Source organism: Solanum lycopersicum, chromosome 10 (assembly GCF_036512215.1).
Source record: "Solanum lycopersicum chromosome 10, SLM_r2.1".
NCBI lineage: Eukaryota > Viridiplantae > Streptophyta > Magnoliopsida > Solanales > Solanaceae > Solanum > Solanum lycopersicum.
Genome location: NC_090809.1, coordinates 2,436,893 through 2,458,310, shown reverse-complemented (window position 1 = coordinate 2,458,310; position 21,418 = coordinate 2,436,893). Strand labels below are relative to the sequence as shown.

The 21,418-nt window shown below is 29.4% G+C and overlaps 2 protein-coding genes across 3 annotated transcripts; both read right to left on the bottom strand.

The window, feature by feature from the left end:
* Positions 1-395: 395 nt before the first annotated feature.
* Positions 396-7,566, bottom strand: LOC101245889 (proteasome subunit alpha type-2-A). Of its 2 annotated transcripts, none has more exons than XM_004248144.5 (12): positions 7,396-7,566; positions 6,102-6,172; positions 5,929-6,005; positions 5,448-5,512; positions 4,673-4,719; positions 4,043-4,118; positions 3,540-3,607; positions 2,624-2,693; positions 2,292-2,377; positions 1,132-1,194; positions 757-822; positions 396-668 (listed from the first exon to the last, which is right to left on the bottom strand). In XM_004248144.5, exons 2-12 carry the CDS (start codon positions 6,140-6,142, stop codon positions 620-622), a joined length of 708 nt encoding a protein of 235 aa, XP_004248192.1. In that variant the 5' UTR covers positions 6,143-6,172; positions 7,396-7,566; the 3' UTR covers positions 396-619. The 2 variants fall into 2 exon arrangements, with proteins under 2 accessions (XP_004248192.1, XP_010327092.1); XM_010328790.4 differs by having other exon boundaries at positions 7,403-7,560.
* Positions 7,567-9,164: 1,598 nt separating this feature from the next.
* On the bottom strand, positions 9,165-13,341 carry LOC101246185 (protein LIGHT-DEPENDENT SHORT HYPOCOTYLS 10-like). The gene is made up of 2 exons (XM_010328791.4): positions 12,562-13,341; positions 9,165-9,431 (listed from the first exon to the last, which is right to left on the bottom strand). The coding sequence occupies exon 1, from the start codon at positions 13,106-13,108 to the stop codon at positions 12,572-12,574; it is 537 nt and encodes a 178-aa protein (XP_010327093.1). The 5' UTR covers positions 13,109-13,341; the 3' UTR covers positions 9,165-9,431; positions 12,562-12,571.
* Positions 13,342-21,418: the final 8,077 nt, after the last annotated feature.

Genomic DNA, 21,418 nt, shown 5'->3' with positions numbered 1-21,418 from the left:
GCATTACAACTTAATAGTACTAAAAATTTTCTAGAATTAAATAAGGGCATATTAGAAAAAAAAATATTGTCATGTTATACACCAAGTGCCCGTGCGTGTCATCATTATGGTATTTGCTTCACTACAACATATTTCTTTTTCTAACATTGATAATCATTCTCTGGTCTTTACTTGTGGGATTGAAACATAATTGTTGATGTTTTTTCCACAATAAGTTCAACAATACTTAGATTACACCCCCTCAATGCACCAAGACACTAAAGTTTCCTGTTTACTTTTGAAGGCTATCTCAGGAGACATGTCTACTTTAGACACGCAAGTCACGAAATTACATATTTAATCAATCTATCATGACTAGCAAAAATAAAATTAAGCTTTTGGGGTAAAAGAAAAGATGAGAACCATAACTAAGTTACTTTAGATAAAAGGTTAAACTTGTCAGAAAGAAAAATCAACAAGATCCTCATACAGATGTGCCATAATCAAACTGTCAATGAAAACTCAACAAAGCAAAGAAAGTTAGTTCCACAAGATCCTTAAGATAGTTGTAACATTAAATCCATCAGTGCTTTCTTTCCTGACAGCTAAATTTTGTCGACGTTCGAGTCGTGAAGAGAGTTTATTCAACTTCTTGTAGGTAATCGTCGATTTCAGCTGGTGTGAGAACTCTGCAAAGAAATGAACCAATAGCTTATTAACCAACCAGCTCATATAAAAAAAAATCATCCTCTGAGTTGAGGACAAGAGAACACTTGCCTGAATACTTTGTCATTGCCAATGATGCCGATCTCGATGTTTTTTCCGGAGATCTGCCCCTCAAATCTGAATGGATACACAAGGTAACGATTATTGTTGAAGATTAAAATATTCTGGTGTAATGCAGTGAGCGAGCAGTGATTAAGGTTCAAGTGCATGACAATTTCTGTGTATCCTACTTTTGAGATGACAAACAAGGGAACTCGTGTTTTGATTCTGATGTTAAGCAACGAATCAAAAATAACAAAGGGGATCAGATCATCCGAATCACATCCTTTTACAAGGAAAGTCAGGGATGTGAAGGAACACATTGTAACACGGGGAGAAATTCGACTACAACAACAAGATGAACGTGAAAAAAGTTGAGATGCTTACCCCTCCTTCAGGGTCAGTATAGCAGTGTGTACAGCGTCATCAAGTTCCAATTCCTCCGTGTACCTGGCAGACACTTGAATATCAATTTTGAAAGCAAGTAAAAATTCACCAGTAAACATAAAAGCCACTTCAGATTGGCTATTAGTTGGCAAGTAACATGATAAGTCATTTTTTATTGGAACAATGTGGGCAACATTTTACAGGTCGAAAAGGAAAAATACTTCACATCCTTCTGGCCTCTGGGGCTAAGAGAGTTTCAACAATTCTAACCACCAGTGGCTGATACTATCAGCCAGCAATTAGCAAAAGCTCACTGGTGAACGCTTGTTTCAGGAACATCATCAGTTATCACCACCTCTTTCATGTGAAACTTGCAGCTTTATTATCCCATGAATTCATAGTAGAGACTACCCTAGACCACACTCTGTTACCCATTTTCACCACCCTCCGACCCGTATCTCATCATAAAGGTTGTTGAGAATTACACATAACACACTGAATCCTTACTTGGTGATGGCACATTGAAGTGTAATAAGAATCAATGAATCATAATGGATGATAACTGATGAGATTAAGATGATTCAAATTTATTAACCAAGGGCACAAGGAATCTTTTACTCGAACACTTGCAAGAATACAAAGAGAGGATATAACTGACACACTAGGCTCTGCTGGCTGTCTTCTACTCCTAAATTATACCTAACTTAATTATTGTAAAATGATGCAGGTTCCTTGCTCACCAGTTTTACCTCCACAACTAATACAAAGTTATACTCACACTATAATATATAACCAAAATGTGTTACCTATGGAGAATGTTGCCACAGCAAATCAAATGTCTCAACCACTTTCCAACTTCTGGTTAAAAAACAGAAGCACAAGGATATAATGTGGTATTAAGAACATGAATAGTTAAAGATGGAGAATGTTTATTGCCGAAAAAGGATTATGTGGAATTGGATGGTTGCGGGCATTATCAGAAGTTAGTATAGTGTTATGGGATATACCAAAAATTTGCAGAGTTCAATTCACAAAATAGTGACCAAGGAGAACCTTATTACTTCTAATGGTATGTTCTATAACTCGATCTGTGTTTGAAGTGCAACTTTTGGAATAGAGTACCTGTGGTTGGAGTACAACATAATTCCATAATAACTTACCTCTTCTCTAGAAATGTCTTTGCATTGGACACATTCTTCCCCATAGCAGAGGCCTTCCAAGAGAAGTAAGAACCTGATGGATCCACCTAAATGAGAAAAATAAACTGAATATTTAAACATTTCTAGTATCATAAATAAAGACCCCTTATAGGTTAAACAGGTCATACAAAGAGGTGTTCTCTACCATAATCAAGTGAGAGAAGTAACAGGTGAAGCATGGGAATGAATGTATAGACCAAACAACATTAGGTAAGTAGCTCATATGCACCATAATAACATTAAAGGACAGAAAAAGACAAGTGAACACCAGAACAAAGAGGTAGATAATATACCTGATACAGTTGAGGACCCTTGTCATCATACCCCGCAACCAAGAGTGAAACACCGAATGGCCTTACACCACTGTATATAGAAGAAAAAGAAAAGGAATAGATAGAATTAAGAGATTGCAAGAATAAGACTACACAGGATGACTCCTCCTTGTGTATCTGACATTAAGAATCACAAACTGTTAAAGAATCAAGGAAATCTAGTTTAGTTTCATAACATGAGCAGCGTGCTTTCCAACTGATACTTTGAAACCCAAGCAAAACAGAGAATGGAGAAGTGGAATAAATACTAACGAAGAACACAGAGAACCGAGAACACAAGAAGGTAAAAATTGTAGCAGTATTTTCACTCTCTTCCCTTCTCACATGATATTCACATACAAGATAAAGCTGCTGCTTCTTTCCAAAATTTTTACTACCAACACCAACATACAAGTTTTAAAGATTGCATTCCTTCAACTACAACTGTGTAAACAAGGTTCCACTAAAAAATGAGGGCAACGATGCTTTCAATTGATTACACACACTACAGTACGGGCCATTTTTTCTACCATTTGAGGCAAATATGTATCACCATATTAGCCAAAAGCTCCCACATTTAACAATAGTAGCAAAGCAATGTGCTTAATGAATTTCAATGGTGTCAAATCAACTAATAATAGGCCGACTTCCTTCGACCTTTACCAGTAAATATATCATAATGATGATTGACCATACTACTAAGAGAGGCCAACCACATCACTTAAATAAGAAAAATATCAAAGTTAATGTTTGACAAGCCACAAAATGTGTCATTCAGCCTCATAAGATAATAACAACAGAAATAAAACGACTTAAAAAGAATAAACAAGTAAATGATGCAAATTGCTAATATACAACACTCCAAGTTCAGTGAATTATGATATGAAACAGCAGTTACCCTGATTGGGTGAATTCCTGCATGACAGCAGCAGTTTCCCTCACCAGTTGTGTGACAGGTATAGGTTCCTATATAAAGACACATTAGGCAAAAATAGTATATATAAGTTATGCTTAAAGAATCAACATCTAACAGGCCTGATGCAACACCAGTAATATTACATTTAGTTGAAAAAGGACACAACAACAACTACTATGCACATATCCCTAACGAGTTGGATTGGCTTTATGAATCTTCACTGACCATACTTCTCCTAGTTGAAAAAGGAAAAAGGAGGAAAAACACACATCTGCTCCCAGAAAGCAAGGGAAAAATGTACTCTTGACAACAACAATATCAAGATAACATACTCTCATATACTCCTTCAATGTCCTAATTATGTTAAATGTTAATTTTTAAGATAATTGTACCAAATACCAGCATACTGGTTAGGATATCATATCACACAGAAACTCCAAACACAACAAAAATTAATCTTAGTAATGGTAAAAACGAATTCATACTTTATAGAGTCGATAATATTGCTCAGCCTGCTTTCTACTTTTTCGCACCAAAACTCGAGAATCAGGGCCCATGCCGCTGCAACAAAGATCACAAGTGTCAATCAAGAATATGCCTTGCCCACTAGAAAAATTGAGGAATGTAAAATTAAATATGTGCAAGCTGGTTTCATCAAACTAAGGAGCTAAGGTAGGGAGAATATGCACAAAATCACATTTTCACTGCTCATTATAAATAATATTGAATTGGGATGATTAATTGAACTTGCACATTCTTTTCATGGAAATTCTGCAACTGAATTCCATGATCTATCAATTGTAAGTGTGATTCACTGGGTCAAATGTGAATAAACATCCAAGAGCCTCACCTCAATTTTTTATATAGTTGAAAATAAAAGTTCATTTTATTGAAATGAATCTCTAGTCATTTCATGGTTGACCTTAAACATGTGAGAATAGAAACTGTGAACTAGGTCAATTATTAAGCCAACAAAAGAGCTCACCCACCACAAAGAATGGTCATTCAAATCTGAAGACAGTTTCACATAAAACTCTAGCCATGTTCACCGCACATTCTCATATCCTGGAATGTGAAGAGGATAATTGGAGCCAGCAAATATAAAAGGATCTCACCTGTAAACTACTCCAATATTTGGTGTCAGAGTCTGAATCTTTTGCACCTGAATTATACATATAAAAGAGAGGGTAAGAAGATGGTTACTATGAGAAGTGTTAAGGGATATACATCGAAAAAGTGAGAAATTTATTGAATTAACTATGAATTCCAAAACAAAGCAGTTGTCACGATGCTTACTACTAAAGTACTAATACAAACAAGAAAACAGGAAGAAGGAGATCCACAGTTCTACAGTAAAGAGAAGAATCATTTAAGACCAACAACCATGACTTTGAATGCACGTGCTAATATGTTGAACGCCGGTATATCAGATATTTGGGGACTTATTCTCCATAGCAGTTACAATCTTAACATCTAAGAAATTCCTACTGACTGGTTACTAGAAATAAACACAAAAATATAAGTTCTTTTTTTTAATGACAAGGAAACCGCAGCCGCTACCCTTTGGTTGTGTACAGGGTAAAACTCTCGCTCCTATGCAATAGTTTGCAAACCACACAGGAGAGGTAACCCACACTAGGCAAGCCGAGTTCGACGAGCTCGACCCAGAAGACAAACCCTTGCTTTCGCTGGCAAGGGGTTTCGAACTTGAGACCTCCAACATGGAAGCCCAAGCCCAAACCACTGAGTCACCCCAAGGATCAAAACTATAAATTCTAGCAATCTAGATGAAACCATAAAGAGGTCACACCACTGCTTTGTCAACAACAAGTACAATCAGTCAGGACTCATGAGTAGACAGTGAAGGATGACCTAAAGAGAAATACTTACAGATGTTTCATCAACCAGAATGGATGGTAGTTTCTTCTCAGTTGCAATTACAACACCATTAGCGGCTGCAATCATCCAATTATAAATGTAAAAATCACTATAAGAACTAAAAATTTATTGTCAAATAAAAAAGAAAACACAATTATCCAACTTAACTACAAGAATCCTTTTTATGATTATAGCAGGATACATCCATCACATTACAAATGTACACTCTTGACTAAATGAAAGGCCTCAAACAGGATCTGATAGCATCATCTATATCCATTGAGATCCAAATCAATTATAATTAGTAAAACGGACAAGACCTAATTTGAAATAATCAAGAGCTACCATCTCCAGCATGCTCTAAATAAATTTATTTGTGGATTTTTGACTTGACACTGACCAACATAATGGCTGGAAGAATTGGAGATTGCTAGTTTTCATACACTCAAGTATCTAGAGACATGAAAGATCCCTTTATTATAACTTGAGTTACCTTTGATCCCCAGTGATGTTTGACCCGATCCAACTGCTGTCAAGGCATGTTCAATCTGAACCAGCTTTCCAGATGGACTATTGCACAACAAACCATGTTTAGAGAAATTGTAGTCAAAGGAAGAAAAGGTATGTATAGATTGATATGCATATGGTGCTCCCATAAATCCCTACCTGAAAGTAGTAAGTGAGAAAGAGTATTGACTATCACCCATTGGATTATATGCTAGTCTTCAATAGAGACCCTGAAAAGTAACGAGCCAAGGGAAGGCGCTATTAGAGATTGGGAGTCATTGACTTAATTCTGGGTCTGTCCAATTTACTTTAGATGTTGAAGAATCATTCTGAACCATGAACACAAAATTAACCAAAACTGCAAAGGACAAGAATCAATTGCCAAACATTTCGTACTTCTCTAATTCTCTATCTACATTTTGTATTTTCCCAATTATTTAGTATAACGGTCAGCTTGTGTACATCTCGACATATCACAAGGCCACCTGCTATAGCCTACCATAGATCTTTAACCAGTAAGGGAACTGATTTTTCTCCTCTTTTTTTATTTATAAAGAACCACCAAGGGAATCGCATCCCAACGCTAGCAACAAAACATAGGTCAAATAAGTAATTCACTGTCTACTACCAGAGTGAACTTAGATAAGATCTGCTAGACAGTGTAAGGGTGTTCAATATTCCTCATTTTTATAAGGTATATAATCATATACACTTTCAGGAAAACCAGAAAGATGGAGGTAGGAATAAAGAGCTCAAACCCCACCAAGTTTCCTCTTTATCCTTCTAACTACCATTTTATGGGGAAAATGGAGAAACCTAGAAAACAAAAGAAACTCCATTCCAAGTTCCTCGATGTAGCTCCAAACAAGGTACTAAATAAAGTATCAATCACAAATTTATTATTTGAAACAAACCAGCAAACCTAAGTATGTCAACAATAGAAAACCCACAAACTAACAATGCTAAGTTCGTGATGATAGCATCAGATTCATAACTTAAGCCAAAGATAGATAAAACTAGATTTCATCTCAAATTAGGATATTTTTCTAAAATGCAGAAATTAAAAACGGGGTAGGAGTAGGGAGCTCAAAACCCTACCATGTTTCATCTTTATCCTTCAAACTACCATTTTATGGAGGAACTAGAGAAAAATCCAGCTTTCCTAGTTCCTCTCAGTAGCTCTAAACAAGTTGCTAAATAAAGTACCAATTGACAAATTTATCATTTGAAACAAATCAGCAAACCTAACTATGTCAACAATCGAACACTCACAAAATAACAATGCTAAGTTCACAACAACAGCATCAGATTCATAATTTTAGCCAAATAAAGATAAAATACGATCAGAATCAAGTTCAAATCAATTTCACTGACTACTTAAGCGACTTTAACAGCGAGAATGCGAAAATCAAACTAATGAAGCGTAGAAGAGAGAGATAGAGAGATGTATAACCAGATACCGGCAGCAAATCAAACGGATTCCGACGAGGAGCACCGGCGAACGAGCAGTACAGTTTTTTCGAAGCAAAAAATAGTGAAAGCGGGTCGAGTGTGGGAGCGGAAGTATACTTTGGGCTACAAATGGCCCTTTCTACTTTATTTCTTTGTTTTCGTAGGGAAAAAGAAATTTAATTTTGTCCTCCTTTATTTATTTATTTTTAATCAAACAATTAAATTAAATCAAATCAAAATTGATGCGTATACATGAGTTTGATATTTTGATTCGATTTCATTTTGATCTTAAATCGTTAAATTAGTTTGATTTTGATTCATAATCGATTCAAACAAATTCTATAAATATTTTTATTCACGTGTTAATTCAACGTTAACGTTCCTAACATCTTTAATTATAAAAATAAATAACAATAAACAATGATAGATGTGGTTGATATTGATTAATAATATCTTAATGAAATAATATAAAATTTGAGCGAGATTGAAGGTGATTTATATTGATTCAAATTTCATATTTAAAATTTGTCGATATAACATGTGTATATCACATTGAATATTGTATATATCATATTCAAATATTCACATATATAGTGAGAGAGAGGAAATAAATGGATATACATTTGGAATATACACAAATAAAGTCATTTGCAATCAATAAGAGGAAGTTGCTTAATAATAAGCGTACTCTAGTTTTAACTTTAAAATTGTGCGTTTGAGTCATTAGAGAAGGTCAAAAATATATATATATATATAAACTTTTATAGAACGATTAAAAATAAAGTTATTTGTAATGTCAAGTTTTCAGTTTGGAAATCAACTTAAATTTGCCTCAAATTAAGATCCTACTAAACATTAAAACTTCATGAAATATTTTCAATAAAATCAGATATATTATCCAAATCAAAAAAAATCATAAATTTGCAATTTCAAAAGCAACTAACTTATCTATAGTCTTTATTAATTAATGTCTCATGTCTTTTTTTTCCTAATACATGCGTTCATCATATATTTGATCTTAGGATTGTAAGCTTGTTTAAAAATAAAAATATACCTACATAGTTATAACGAGCTTGTTAGATCGATAACTTTATTTCAAAATTTATAACATTGAATTGAAAGTTTGAGCTATTAAGAAAATCATAATCTTATTTAATGAATTTTAAATATTGAATATAATATTATCAATGAAGAACCGATAAAGATGCACAAATTTGTGCTCATGGGGCTATAGTTACCAAAGAAAATCAACATAAATTGTCCAACAACAACAATAAGAAAGAAATTTGATTATATATAGCTTGTTATTTAGTGGATCGGTCGAGTTTTAGGTATAACAATTTATTTGATAAGAGTATTTTTTTATCTAAGTGAATTAAAATTTTCTGACGTGAATTTAAACTTAAAATTTTTTTTAAAAAATTCCTCTTGATATGCATGCTAAACTTATATTTATATATAGTATATTGAAATATCATTTTACATTCTTCTCTTTCGTGTCTTTCTTGAAAATATCAGTTTGGGGAAACTTTATTGCTCAGTATTCCCTCTGTCTTCATTTACTTGTCCACTTTTGAAAATTGACATATTTATTAAGAAAATAATTAATGACGTAGTGAGTTTACAATTTTACCCCTATTAGTTATGATATTTTCAAAGTAATTAGTCATTTAATTGAGGATATAATAGGTAAAAAATTTATCCTTTCTTGATTTGTCAAAATGAACAAGTAATTAATGACAACTATAATAGAAAAAAATGAACAAGTAATTAGGGACCGAGAAAATAATAAAATTACTTTATTTAACCAAAAAAAAAAAGAAGATAAACTTTCAATTAATTGGCCTAGTAAATAGAAAAAAACTCACTTGTATAAAAGAGTTTAGAATACACAAACAACTTTTAAGGCCTCTATAGAACAACATTATATATAATAAAGTAATATTAATTTTAAAATGATTATTGCTAATGGTGACTCTGATTAGCAATAAAACTCTTCCACTTTATGTAGCAAATCCCTTTTATCCACGCAAAATCCTGCTCATGAAATGTAATAATTATATTAGTAAAAATAAGAATTTAATTTAGATAGACCGAGTGACCGACTATATAAAAGTTTTATTTCATTAATAAATAATGCATCCTTAGAACAAATTGTTATTCTACTTTTTAGGTTATGATAGTTCACAAAATTCTACATTGATAGCGCTCATGAATCCCGACTCTAAAAATAAAGAGTTTAAGTTATACATATATACATGGACGATGTGAAAAAAAAATTACACCATATAAGTTTGTCTCCTTACAATATGTTAATTTGTAATCTTTTAATAAGATAAATTAACTACTATAATAAGTTAAGGTAACATAATATTTCTTATATTAATGATGTTTAAGACTTATATAATTATGTTCTATGGATTTAGAAAGAATACACATGCATATATGTATGACCATTAAAATAGAGTTAAAGTTATATATACAATAATAAACAAGTTTTAAAAATTAACAATATAAGTAGACATTAAATAATTAATTTCGAATTTAGTAAATCAAATAAGTTAAATCTCAAAATTTTCACCTAGCTCAATGGAAAATCTCTATATGGGGATGATTACTACTCAAAAAGCAACAGATTAATAATAATTAAGCTGCCCTTGATCCAATTTTAAAATGCTTATATATTTGTAATATACAAACAGCTTGTTTAAACATTAATTTCTGTAAGGTGGTAAAATACTGTTATTCTACTTATAATTAACCTTCCCCATTCGATATTCGATATTTACTTTTAAAGTTCGACTAATTTAAATTTACGTCAGAAAGCTTCCCCTCACTCTGGTAGTAAAACACTCATATCAAATGCAATTGTTATACTTAAAACTCGAATCCAAAACCTTTGATATTAAAGGATAAATGAGTAATTACTAGTAGTTCGCTACAACCTTAGCTTATAGTAGTATCAATTATTTACAGTACGATTAACATAACCGTTGGTGATAATTCCCTTCTATATGACTATATCATGTCACTATTGTCAAGAGTAGCTCGATGCACAAAGCATTTCGTATTTACACAGAGTTTAAAGTCCCTAAGGAATATGTCCTATACAAACATTAGCACGTATTTTTACGACTCAAATATATGACCTATATCTCATTATTGTTGTTACATATATTATTACACACAACAACAAAAAAAAAACTACCTGCATGTCATGAAGAAAATATTTATTTGAAAAAACCAATTATGCATGCAATATATATATATACATATATTTAATTTTTTTAAAAATGTACTAGAACAATCTGAGTAAATAAGTGTAATGCCCCACAAGATCCAATATACACAGTAAGCAATCTTGTAAAGATGCTAAAGGACAATTTTAAACATTATAATTCAGATGCAAAATTTCAAAATTTGTCCTTCAATAAGATGAATTTTAAGTGCTCATTAATGTGAGATTATATAACATATTAACTTAAATACTAATTAAGTTAAACAATTGTTTTTAATATCCATATGGTTTCTACGTACGTGAAATGTCTCAAATCATGAAATTTTCAATGAACAATATCCCATTTCTCATAAAGAATTATTTCGAATATATATCCTGAATCCTTTTCGATTAACTAATTTACTAACATCGTTGAAATATACACATTATATAATGCATCATTATATGTACACAACTATGTGTATATTTAGTATACCATATATGCTATAATATATTTTATATGTTTTTTTTAAACTTAGATGATTGAATAATTCAATCCAATAATTATCCCATAATAAAATGCAGGGTGCAGGGTGAACAAGAACCACATTGATTCATGAAAATATTTATGATTTTAATTTGTATCCACACATGGAATATAATTGTTCACACAATCAGATCAATATTATCAATAATAATAATAATAATAATAATAATAATAATAATAATAATGATGATGATAATAAGAGATAGCTCTCTAGTCTCTATAATTAATCTAATTTGATAATATATATAAGATATTTAATAACTCTTATAGTTATACAAATGCATGTTTAAGACACTATATTTTCAAATATTGTATAGTCGCATAAATATAATGATATATTTAGAAAATACGTTCTTACAAATTTATTAATTTTCCATTTGTAAACCTGGAAAAAAGAGCCACCTCTAGTTGGAGTTTTCTACCTCGTAGAATTTTTCGATGTAAATCCAAATTAATCACGCTTAATTACAAAAAAATAAAGTACCAAGTATCTGGGAATTGTTTACAGCAGACATATTTATTCATGGCAAAAAGTTAGGAAATTGAAGGGCTAAATTCTTGACCTTTGACTACTTCACATGTATCAAATTCTTTTTTCTTTTGTCATAGTTTTTAAATTTTCGAAAGTTGATCGTCAAAGAGTATGATAAGATAAATAGAATCTCTTCATTAATAACTAAAAACTTTTAAGGTGAGATGTAAAAATTAAATCGATACGGATAAAAAACGCTTCTCTCTTTAGTAGACTTTATGCGGCTTAAAAAAAATATATATAGCAAATATCTGAAGAGACTTTTTAAAAAATTGTTTTGCAAGACTTATATTTTCTAGGTAGTTTTAGTTATAATATTGAATTATGTAATAATCTCATTTAAAAGTTAAAGACTAAAAAATAATTTTTTTTCATTTTCTAATATTTGAACCAAATATATGTCATTTTTATTATTAAAGACGTAGAAATAGAGATTTGAACCCAAGTATATACCAAGAACTAGAGTTTTATAGTTGTATAACACTAGAATTAATTTCTAGGGTTTGAGTTTTAATACTTTTATCTCCCACTAGGTTATAGATAATTTCTTATCATCATTTGGAGATTGAAAAAACCTAATTGAATTTGGAAACGAATCCGAGATTTTCAGCTTATGAGTTTTTGAATTATAAATTTTTATCATGTTGCAAATTTTAGATAAATTATTAAATGGTTAAATAATTTTTTAAATCATAAAAAAAAAATAGGTCAAAATTATTGATTCAATTCTGCTGAAATCATATATAACTTTATCCGTAAATTCTAAACATATCTTACTTCTCATATATATTATTAAAAAAAATAGACAAGCGATCGAAGTGACAAATTAACTATCTTAATGAAGTGGTAAAAGCATTGTGAAAGATTTTACCATTTTATAATCAAGAAAATGTGAGAAATCCTGGACAACTTGCATCATCATGATCTCCCTTACTTGGGCTATTAGCCAACTTCTTTTGTTTCTTCTTATAAGCAATGCCACGTGCCTTGGCTTGACACTCCTTAACTTCCCTCAAATAAACTCGAATCCCAACGCTTGCGAATGGGTTGGTCTCACTTGACCCACCGTTCTCTTCATAGGCAGCCCTAAGCCTGCCTATGAGCGCATCCAGGCTCCCCCAGGCTTGTCTCAATGGACAAGTACAGGGAGCTGGTGGGTCAGGTTGACCGTAGAACATACAACCCAGTAAGTGAACTTTTGTTTTTCCAAATTGGTCTAGGTATCGGAGGAACTCTAGGACGTGGTTGCTATGGCAATGGGGAAGAAGGATTGGTGGCCTTTGATTCTTCAAGTAGTGATTGAAAGTGTTCCAATCTCGTCTTTTCTGAGATTCGTATCGACTAGGGGGTTGATCACGACCTGGGGATCTTGACGATCCCTCGGCCAAATCTTTGCCCCTAATATCACTACTTGACATGGCTAGAGGGGGGGAAAATAGATCAAGATTTTGATCAAATTTGTGTTAAGTGTAATTGAGTGATACACAAAAAAGTTGAAGGAAAAAATAAGGTGAAAAAATTATTGAAATCATATCAATGGACCAATTGAGATAATGACAAGAAATAATGGGCCACATGAATTGCTTTCTTGGCTACTCCTTTTTTCTCATACATTGTAATTAGCCTCTTCTTTTCTTATATTTGTCTAAGTTACACATTTAGTCGATCGATAAAAGATATTTATAATAACTATAAAATAAATATATATATATGTATATATATATATATATATATATATATATATTGTAATTTTTTATATTTTATTCTAAAAATGGAAATTGGTTAAACATTTCCATTAAGTCATTAACTATACATTTTCTACTAATCTACAATTATTGTTATGTAACTTTGTCAACATTATCTACTAATCATTAGTTGCCCAACATTTTGATATCAATTAGTATCTTTAATTAATTTTAATTTATAATAAAAAGAGACAATGATTTATTATTAGCCCCATTCTATTACTCAAGTTGTATTTCCATTTATGTAATGGCTTGGTAGGTTGGAAATGCTTGATTTTATCAATTTATTTGGTTATTAGAGGATAATCTTGAAAAGTATATGTATAATATTTTTTTCATCCTCAATAGGAAGTTTGAGTTTGAGTTTATGACACGAAGTTATTTTTAATAGAAAGTGTTTTATCTATAGAGTGGAATTTTCTGATGTAAATTTAGAAAAGTATGGTCCCAAAGCTGGTATCTAACATCAGCGAAAAATCCAAAAAAAAAAAAAAGTCACATCCATCAAAGTGAGATTTCTTGACGTGAATCTGAATTAGTTAGGGCCCAAAACAGATACCAAACATTCAGTGAAAAAATAAATTTAACACTACAATCTACATACATAATTTTCAAAACATAATGTATTTATAATCATCGAACTCAAATTACAACTTAGAATACGAAAAAACTTAGGTAAAAACAATATTAACTGAGGAGATAATACTAAGGGAGAAGGTAATCAAAAGGGAATGAGATACTAGAAACGAGAATGAAGATGAGAGATAACCGACAACCAATTAATTAAGCTTCAACATAATTTGGATATCCGTTCTTTCTAATTTTTACACCTTTTTAATAATAACTAATTAGACCTAAATCTCAAATAAAACTCTTTAATACTTTACTCGGCTCAATAATATTATAACTAAAATAGTCTTATTTACCCTCATATGTGAAAGATGTAATTTTAACTAGTGCAAACAAAAAACAAAATAAAAATAGTAATAGAAATGGTGCTATTTTAACAACAATTGTACTATTGTTTGACTAGAAAAAAAATGTTTTTGACTAAAATAATGGAAGACTAGATATATAAAGACCAATAAGTCTTCTTTAATACTCGAAGTTAATTGATGCATCCAAATTCAAACTAATTCACCTACAAATTTTGGATATTGAATAATTATTCATAGAAAAATATAGGATATATATTATAATCAAACCACCCTAAAACAAATTCAAGATTTGGATTATTAATTATGTATTCCAACAAAACAACTTCAAATGTTAGCAATGAGTTATGAATTTAATTTTTGTAATGGTGAATTTTTTTAATAATATGACATATATTAAATGATCGAATTTTACCAAATTTCGTACATTAAAACTTAGGAAAAAAGGCGTGAAAAATACTTCAATTTTGATTGGAATTGATGTTATGATACCAAATTTTATGAAAGACCTTTTACCGCTCTGCATTTTTTAAACTGTATTCTAAAGGTATATATATGTCCACTTAGACTCGCATTACTATTTAAAATGATGCAATATTTATGATGTTCACGTGAACACATATATAACTTTAAAATACAGTCAGATAATTTAGGGGATAAAAGGTTCTTCGTAGAGTTTAATATCGTTACAATAATTTTAACCAAAATTAAAATATTTTTCAGACTTTTTCCCGTAAAACTTATAAATATCTCCTATTGCTTTGCTTATTTGGAGAGAGAGAGAGATAAAAGTAAGGTAAGGTAGATATTGAGTATCTTTCCTATAATTGGAGCTTCTGTTTAGGTTTATGGGAGCAAGATCTTGATATTTGTATTTTTTTTTTTTTGGTAAACAATTTGCTCGAAAAAAAGTATATTTTTTTTACTGACTAGGAGATATAAGAAAACTCATATCTGGCATGCCGGACAGTCTTATCTCATTAGAGTTACGTGAACCTCCACCCTTCCCGAAAGAATAATTTTGAAGTAATAGAAATGGTATGACATAATATAAAATTATAACTTTCAGAATTTATTATTTTTTTTTCTCAAACTCTATCTATTTTGAATCAAATAATTTTTTTTTAAAAAATATTTTGTGTATTATATTTTTATATTAAAAATATTGAATTCAATTGATCTGATTAAATCGAAAATATCATTTTTATCAAAAAGAGGGGTTGGGGGGGGGGGACAAACCCACACCTGAAAGGTCTTTGGCTTTGTTTTGTGCATTTTGTTAAGAGACAAAGCATGTTTCATTGTCATATCACACTTATAAGAGGAAAATAGTGGAAATTGAAGAAAATGACAGAAAAAAGGAATCAATATATCATATTATTTTTTAAAAATTAATTTCATAAGTTACGATCAATTATGTGAATTTATTATGTTTTTATCTGTTAAGTTTTTTTAAAAAAAAAATTATTTTAAGTCATCTTAAGTTGATAATAAATAAAGTTTAAGTATAGGTTTACTCAATGAGTTAATTCATCGGTGAGGTTTATGTATAATTTAAGTTCAGTATGATCTAGTTTTACTTTGAAAAAATAATAGAACATCATCTAATTATGCATATGATAATGATAATAGCTAATTAGTATTTAGCTGATATAGCACTAAAAAGAAAACAACAACAACAATAATAATAATAATAAATACTAGAATATATTTATTTGTTGGTTAAGTGACTCAAGCTTATTCTATTTATTAAAGGGCAACTTTCACATATAGCAAATAAAAAATTCATGTTTGTATGCTATAGGAAAGTTTGCATAATTGCGCTCCATAGAAAACATAGAAACTGTGTAATTTGATATATATATATATATACAGTTGAAATAAATTGTATAAAACGAAGTGTATAAAACACAAAAAGAGAAAGACACTTGGGCAGAGAACTGTATAAAAACGAAGTGTATAAAACGAATTGTATTATTATAAGTGTATAGAACGATTATATACAATTTGAAGTTGTATAAAATGAGAAAGATAGAAAGACAAAAGAGACTTGACAAGGAATATACAATTAAATCCAATTGTATAAAACGAGAAAGAGAGAAATTAGATACAATTTGAAAATTATATAAAATGAGAAATAGAGAAAGGTAAAAGAAACTGGGCAGGAGAATATTTTTATTGTATAATTATAAGTGTATAGGTCGAAAATATATGTACTTGCATGTGTATATACAATTTTCTCACGCTTTATACAAACAGAAACGCAATTTATAATTTTTGCTTCTGTTTGTATAAGTGAGAAAGACGAGGGTGGCGAGCGAGATCTGGAAGAGGGGAGAGAGGGGAACAAAAATATATGTATTTATACAATTTTCTCTGCTTTATACAATTAGAAACATTTTTTTATAAACTTGTGTGTGTATAAAAAGTGAGGAACCGAGCAAGAGATTGGAGGAGAGGGGCGAGCGAGATATTTGGGAGAGAGGCGCCTGACAATTTTTTGTAAACGTTTGCTATGGAGCACAATTAAAATCAAATCCTAGCTGCTCTATTTATTTTAGGTTATTAATTTGCTATTATATACCATTTTTCCTTTATTGAATGGCAAAACTATAAATAAAACAAGACCATTTATTGAATAACTGTCTAAAAAGGAATAATTGTAAAATATTGCACTTTAACTCTCTTTTGATGGGATGATTTGTGGAAAAATGACCTCCATAAAAAGTGGTCTTGAATTTTTTATTTTCTTTATTTCTATTTTAAAAAATTATTGTTAATCATCAAACATAAGTTGTTGAGCATAAATTAATCTTGTTTATAAGGTAAAAAAATTCATATAGTGATTAACCCATTCAATCGTCCCTAAATTTTACTTTCACCGTTCATTTTTATTTGTCATGTTGCGCTTTTCGAAATTCAATTTAATAAATTTTCAAAGATAAATTAGATTATATTAATTCAATATTTTCAACAGAAAAATTAGATATTTAAAAACTATATAAAAAGTACTATAAATTGCAATTTTTTGCATATAATTGTGATAAAAAATACTTCTTAAAATGTTAATCAAAATTCTTAAAATTTAACTCTATAAATAAAAAACATAACAAATAATACAGGACGGAGGGAGTACAAAATATTTGAATTACAAATTTGGGCCTTTCACAAGGAAATATTGGCCCAATGGCTGAAAACATTGTCTTACCATTATTTCAAGTTAAATTTTGGGACAAATTTTATAGGCGGAATCATGCAAATATCGCATAAAATAAAATAATTATAAATATACATCCCTTTACAAGCAAACTCCATTAAATGATAATATTATATACTCCTCTAACTAATTTCGTTTAACGATAGTAAATCAGTATCATATAATGTATTGCTATTATTAAGACTAATAAGCTTGCTTAACTGATATTAAATCAATACCATATACTATATTGGTATCACTAAAAATGATAATTTCATTTAATTGATACTAAATTTTATATATATATATTATATATATATATATAGAGAGAGAGAGAGAGAGATATACACACACATACACACTCTCTCTTACAATAACATTGACTTATGAGTAATTTCTAAATAAAAAAATCTTACTGATAGCACAAGAATATACCTACACTCTTATAGTATCATTGACAAATGAATAATTTCTAAACAAGAAACCTTAATGATACCAATATATATATATATATATATATATATATATATATATATATAGAGAGAGAGAGAGAGAGAGAGAGAGAGATTTAGTATCAAATTAAATAAAATTATCAGTCTTAATGATGTCAATACAGTATATTATACTAATTAGAGAAAATTATCAGTCATAATGATACCAATACACTATATAATTACTTTAAATTTTGAGTATAAACTTGTAATTCTTTTAAATTTTATGATTCATTTATGTAGTTTTTCCAATTATATATTTGTTCTGTCGTCTATAAAAAAAATTAAATTTGTATAACCAAATATTTATAATATATCAACATGTATATGTTATGTATAATATATATTAATATATAAAAATAGGAAAAATTACAGAAAAATCTCACCTTTTAGTTTACTTATTACCATTATCCCTTATAAGTTTTACAAATCTCCAAAATTTCTCATCTTAGGTCATAAATGTCATTAATGTATCCGACCCTCTTTTTAATGTATCAGCGCATGTATCCGACCCTCTTTTTAATGTATCAGCGCATGTATCCGACCCTCTTTTCAATGTATCGACGCTTTGAGTTTTTGGCATTAATGTATTCGGATCCTCCAATAATGTATTCGACCCTCTTTTTAATGTATCAACACATAGAGCATGTATCCGACTCTCTAATGTATCAGTGCATGTGTCTGATCCTCTTTTTAATGTATTAATACTTATATTATTGTATCCATTTGAGAAATTTTTATAATTATAAACTTTTAAGGAATAAATTTTAATTTTACTTTAAAACTATGTGATTTATTTAATTTATCCAATATATATATGTGTGTGTGTGAATTTCTGTCTGATGTTTGGGCCTATTATCAGAAATTTTGTATTGTGTGTATATCAAAGTTCTGTTGATTATTAATTATTAGTTTTATCATTTTGTTAAATATGTATTACTCATGTATTTTGCTAATTTATTTATGTTATTTACACTGTCAATAAAATTTGATCGACTATATCATGTTGTTTATTTTATTTTTTCTAGTTCTTAAATTAGATTTGTCACAAAACATTAAATAAAATTTGATCGACTATATCATGTTGTTTATTTTATTTTTTCTAGTTCTTAAATTAGATTTGTCACAAAACATTAAATATTGTTATTAGTCAAGTTAATCTAATGACATGCCGATGAAAACCGTGAGATAGATAAGATTCTTTCGTTTTTAACTAAATCTCGAATTTAAATATTAAAGATGAAAAAAATCATGATAACAGAGCACTTCTATATCTTAATTAATGATCCATTCATAACAAATCTAAATTCAAAACTCGAATTTGAGACTTCTGATTAAAGGAAAAGCAACTTCATTCGCTGCATCACATTTTTTGATGGTAAATTGATAAAAAATTGCTATTCATATTATCACAATCTTTTTCGGTGATTATATATCATTTGTTTGGACACAAAGAATTGTATAATATGCGTGACTAAGAAAAATACATGCTATAATTTGAAAGAGGATTTTAAATTATATACACCGATGATATTTATATATATTATTTTTTAAGGATCAATATGAACTGACTTTTTATTTTTGTTTCCGACTAATATTATGAATGTGCAATAATTAATCCATATATCATGTCATATTTTTGCTTTTTTTTTTTTTATGTCAAATTGTAGTGATTATTTGTGTTAATAATAATAAGTCCTACTAATTTAATCATTTTTAGCTAGCCGCCTAATCAACAGTTGAAAACCTAAATAATTAATCATACAAATTTAATTTCAACAGTGATTATATACTTTATGAAATTAAAACTTGTATTAATTTTTCTAGTAGAAATTATCACACTTACAATAAAATAAAATGATGAATCTTTAAAAAAAAAAATTAAAAAGGAAGAAGAAGAGAGTAAGTTAATGTTGTTGAAAAGCTAAGACATACCGTAAAATGCTTCCACCACAAAATTACTACTACTATATGGTTTTATCATTTTTGTAGGAGATCATGTGATTAGACTTTTATAATTATCGAAAAATTTCACTATATAAAGTATTTTAATAATTGATTCGTAATTTTAAAGGTAACATAATAAGTTGTTTTGTGCTAATTTGAGAGATCTTTTATTACTGTTAGACACGGTATCTTAAGAATTGACAGCTCAACTTACGAGTCATCATTATTGACGTTAAATTTACATCAAACAAAAGTTAACCTAATCATGAATTTAGTTCACATTCATGCATTAATGTTCCAAAGGTCTATTATTAGAAAAAAAAAGGTGGCATTCTTGTGTATTGATGTTTAGAAAAAGTCAAATTTAATTGAACTTTAATATAACACAGATATCAATCATCAAGTTAAGAATGTAAAAAAAAAATAGACGATAGAAATTTATCAAAACAAGAAGTATATAACATTTTTTTTATAACTCAATTTTAATAATATCGAATCTCAAGTAATTATATATATAAGCGTAAAATAATAAATAACTTAAATTTTAACGAGCTAGTATTTTTCATGATTGAACAATAATAATATCAATCTTCAAAAGAAATTTTATGTAGTATCTATCTCGAATGAGACCTTAAGATCAATTAGGCCTACAAATGAGAGGATGTTTTTTAGATAAAATTAAGTAACTATTAAAGTATATCGCCTTTTATCGTTCAAACTTTTAAATGATATAATCACACTTCAACACTATTTATTAAACTATGAAAATAACTTAAATCGCAATAAAATATCCTTAATTATTAAAAAAAATTAGAAATACAATGGGCTTAGATGTTTAGTGGGCTCCTCCGTTTAATAAACTAGTCTTTTGGTCTATATTTTCTTGTTCAATCTATGACAATTAGTACCAAAGCAAATTAATTAATATTAAAAGTGGTGACTTTGAATTAACTTTTTCTTAAAACTAGAAAAAAGGTGTTGAAATAGTAGACGAAGAAAATGAGATTAAGATGATTTAAATATGTGAAAAGAAGATATTCAGATAAATTGATGAGGATATGTGAGAAATCGACATCGACGGATCTAAAGAGAGGTAAAAATAAGTTGAAGAATTTGTTGGTGCTTCTTGTTTACCTTTTCCTTCTTGTTTTAATATACTTTGTTTCAGTTGAAGGTCTATAGAAAATAATTTCTCTATATTCATAAGATAAGGTAACATTAAATACACGTCATCCGATCTCCAGATTTCACTAATGAAATTTCATTGTTATGTATTAATCTTTGTCGTCTACTTTTTAAAAAAATAATATTAATATGATTTAATGTAAATGTTAAGTTTAGCCATCTTTTTTATTGGTTATTGAAAACACACTTCACATCTCGTCTCTTTTTATTCGTCAAATTTTGACTTGAC

What these genes read in the sequence shown, in the direction of transcription:
- LOC101245889 (XM_004248144.5), bottom strand. Translation starts at nt 6,142, where the DNA reads ATGGGTGATAGTCAATACTCTTTCTCACTTACTACTTTCAG. An exon ending in TTCTCACTTACTACTTTCAG is followed by an intron (nt 6,006 to 6,101) that starts GTAGGGATTTAT and finishes GTTGTGCAATAG; the next exon opens with TCCATCTGGAAAGCTGGTTC. An exon ending in TTCTGGTTGATGAAACATCT is followed by an intron (nt 4,720 to 5,447) that starts GTAAGTATTTCT and finishes TGTATAATTCAG; the next exon opens with GTGCAAAAGATTCAGACTCT.
- LOC101246185 (XM_010328791.4), bottom strand. Translation starts at nt 13,108, where the DNA reads ATGTCAAGTAGTGATATTAGGGGCAAAGATTTGGCCGAGGGATCGTCA.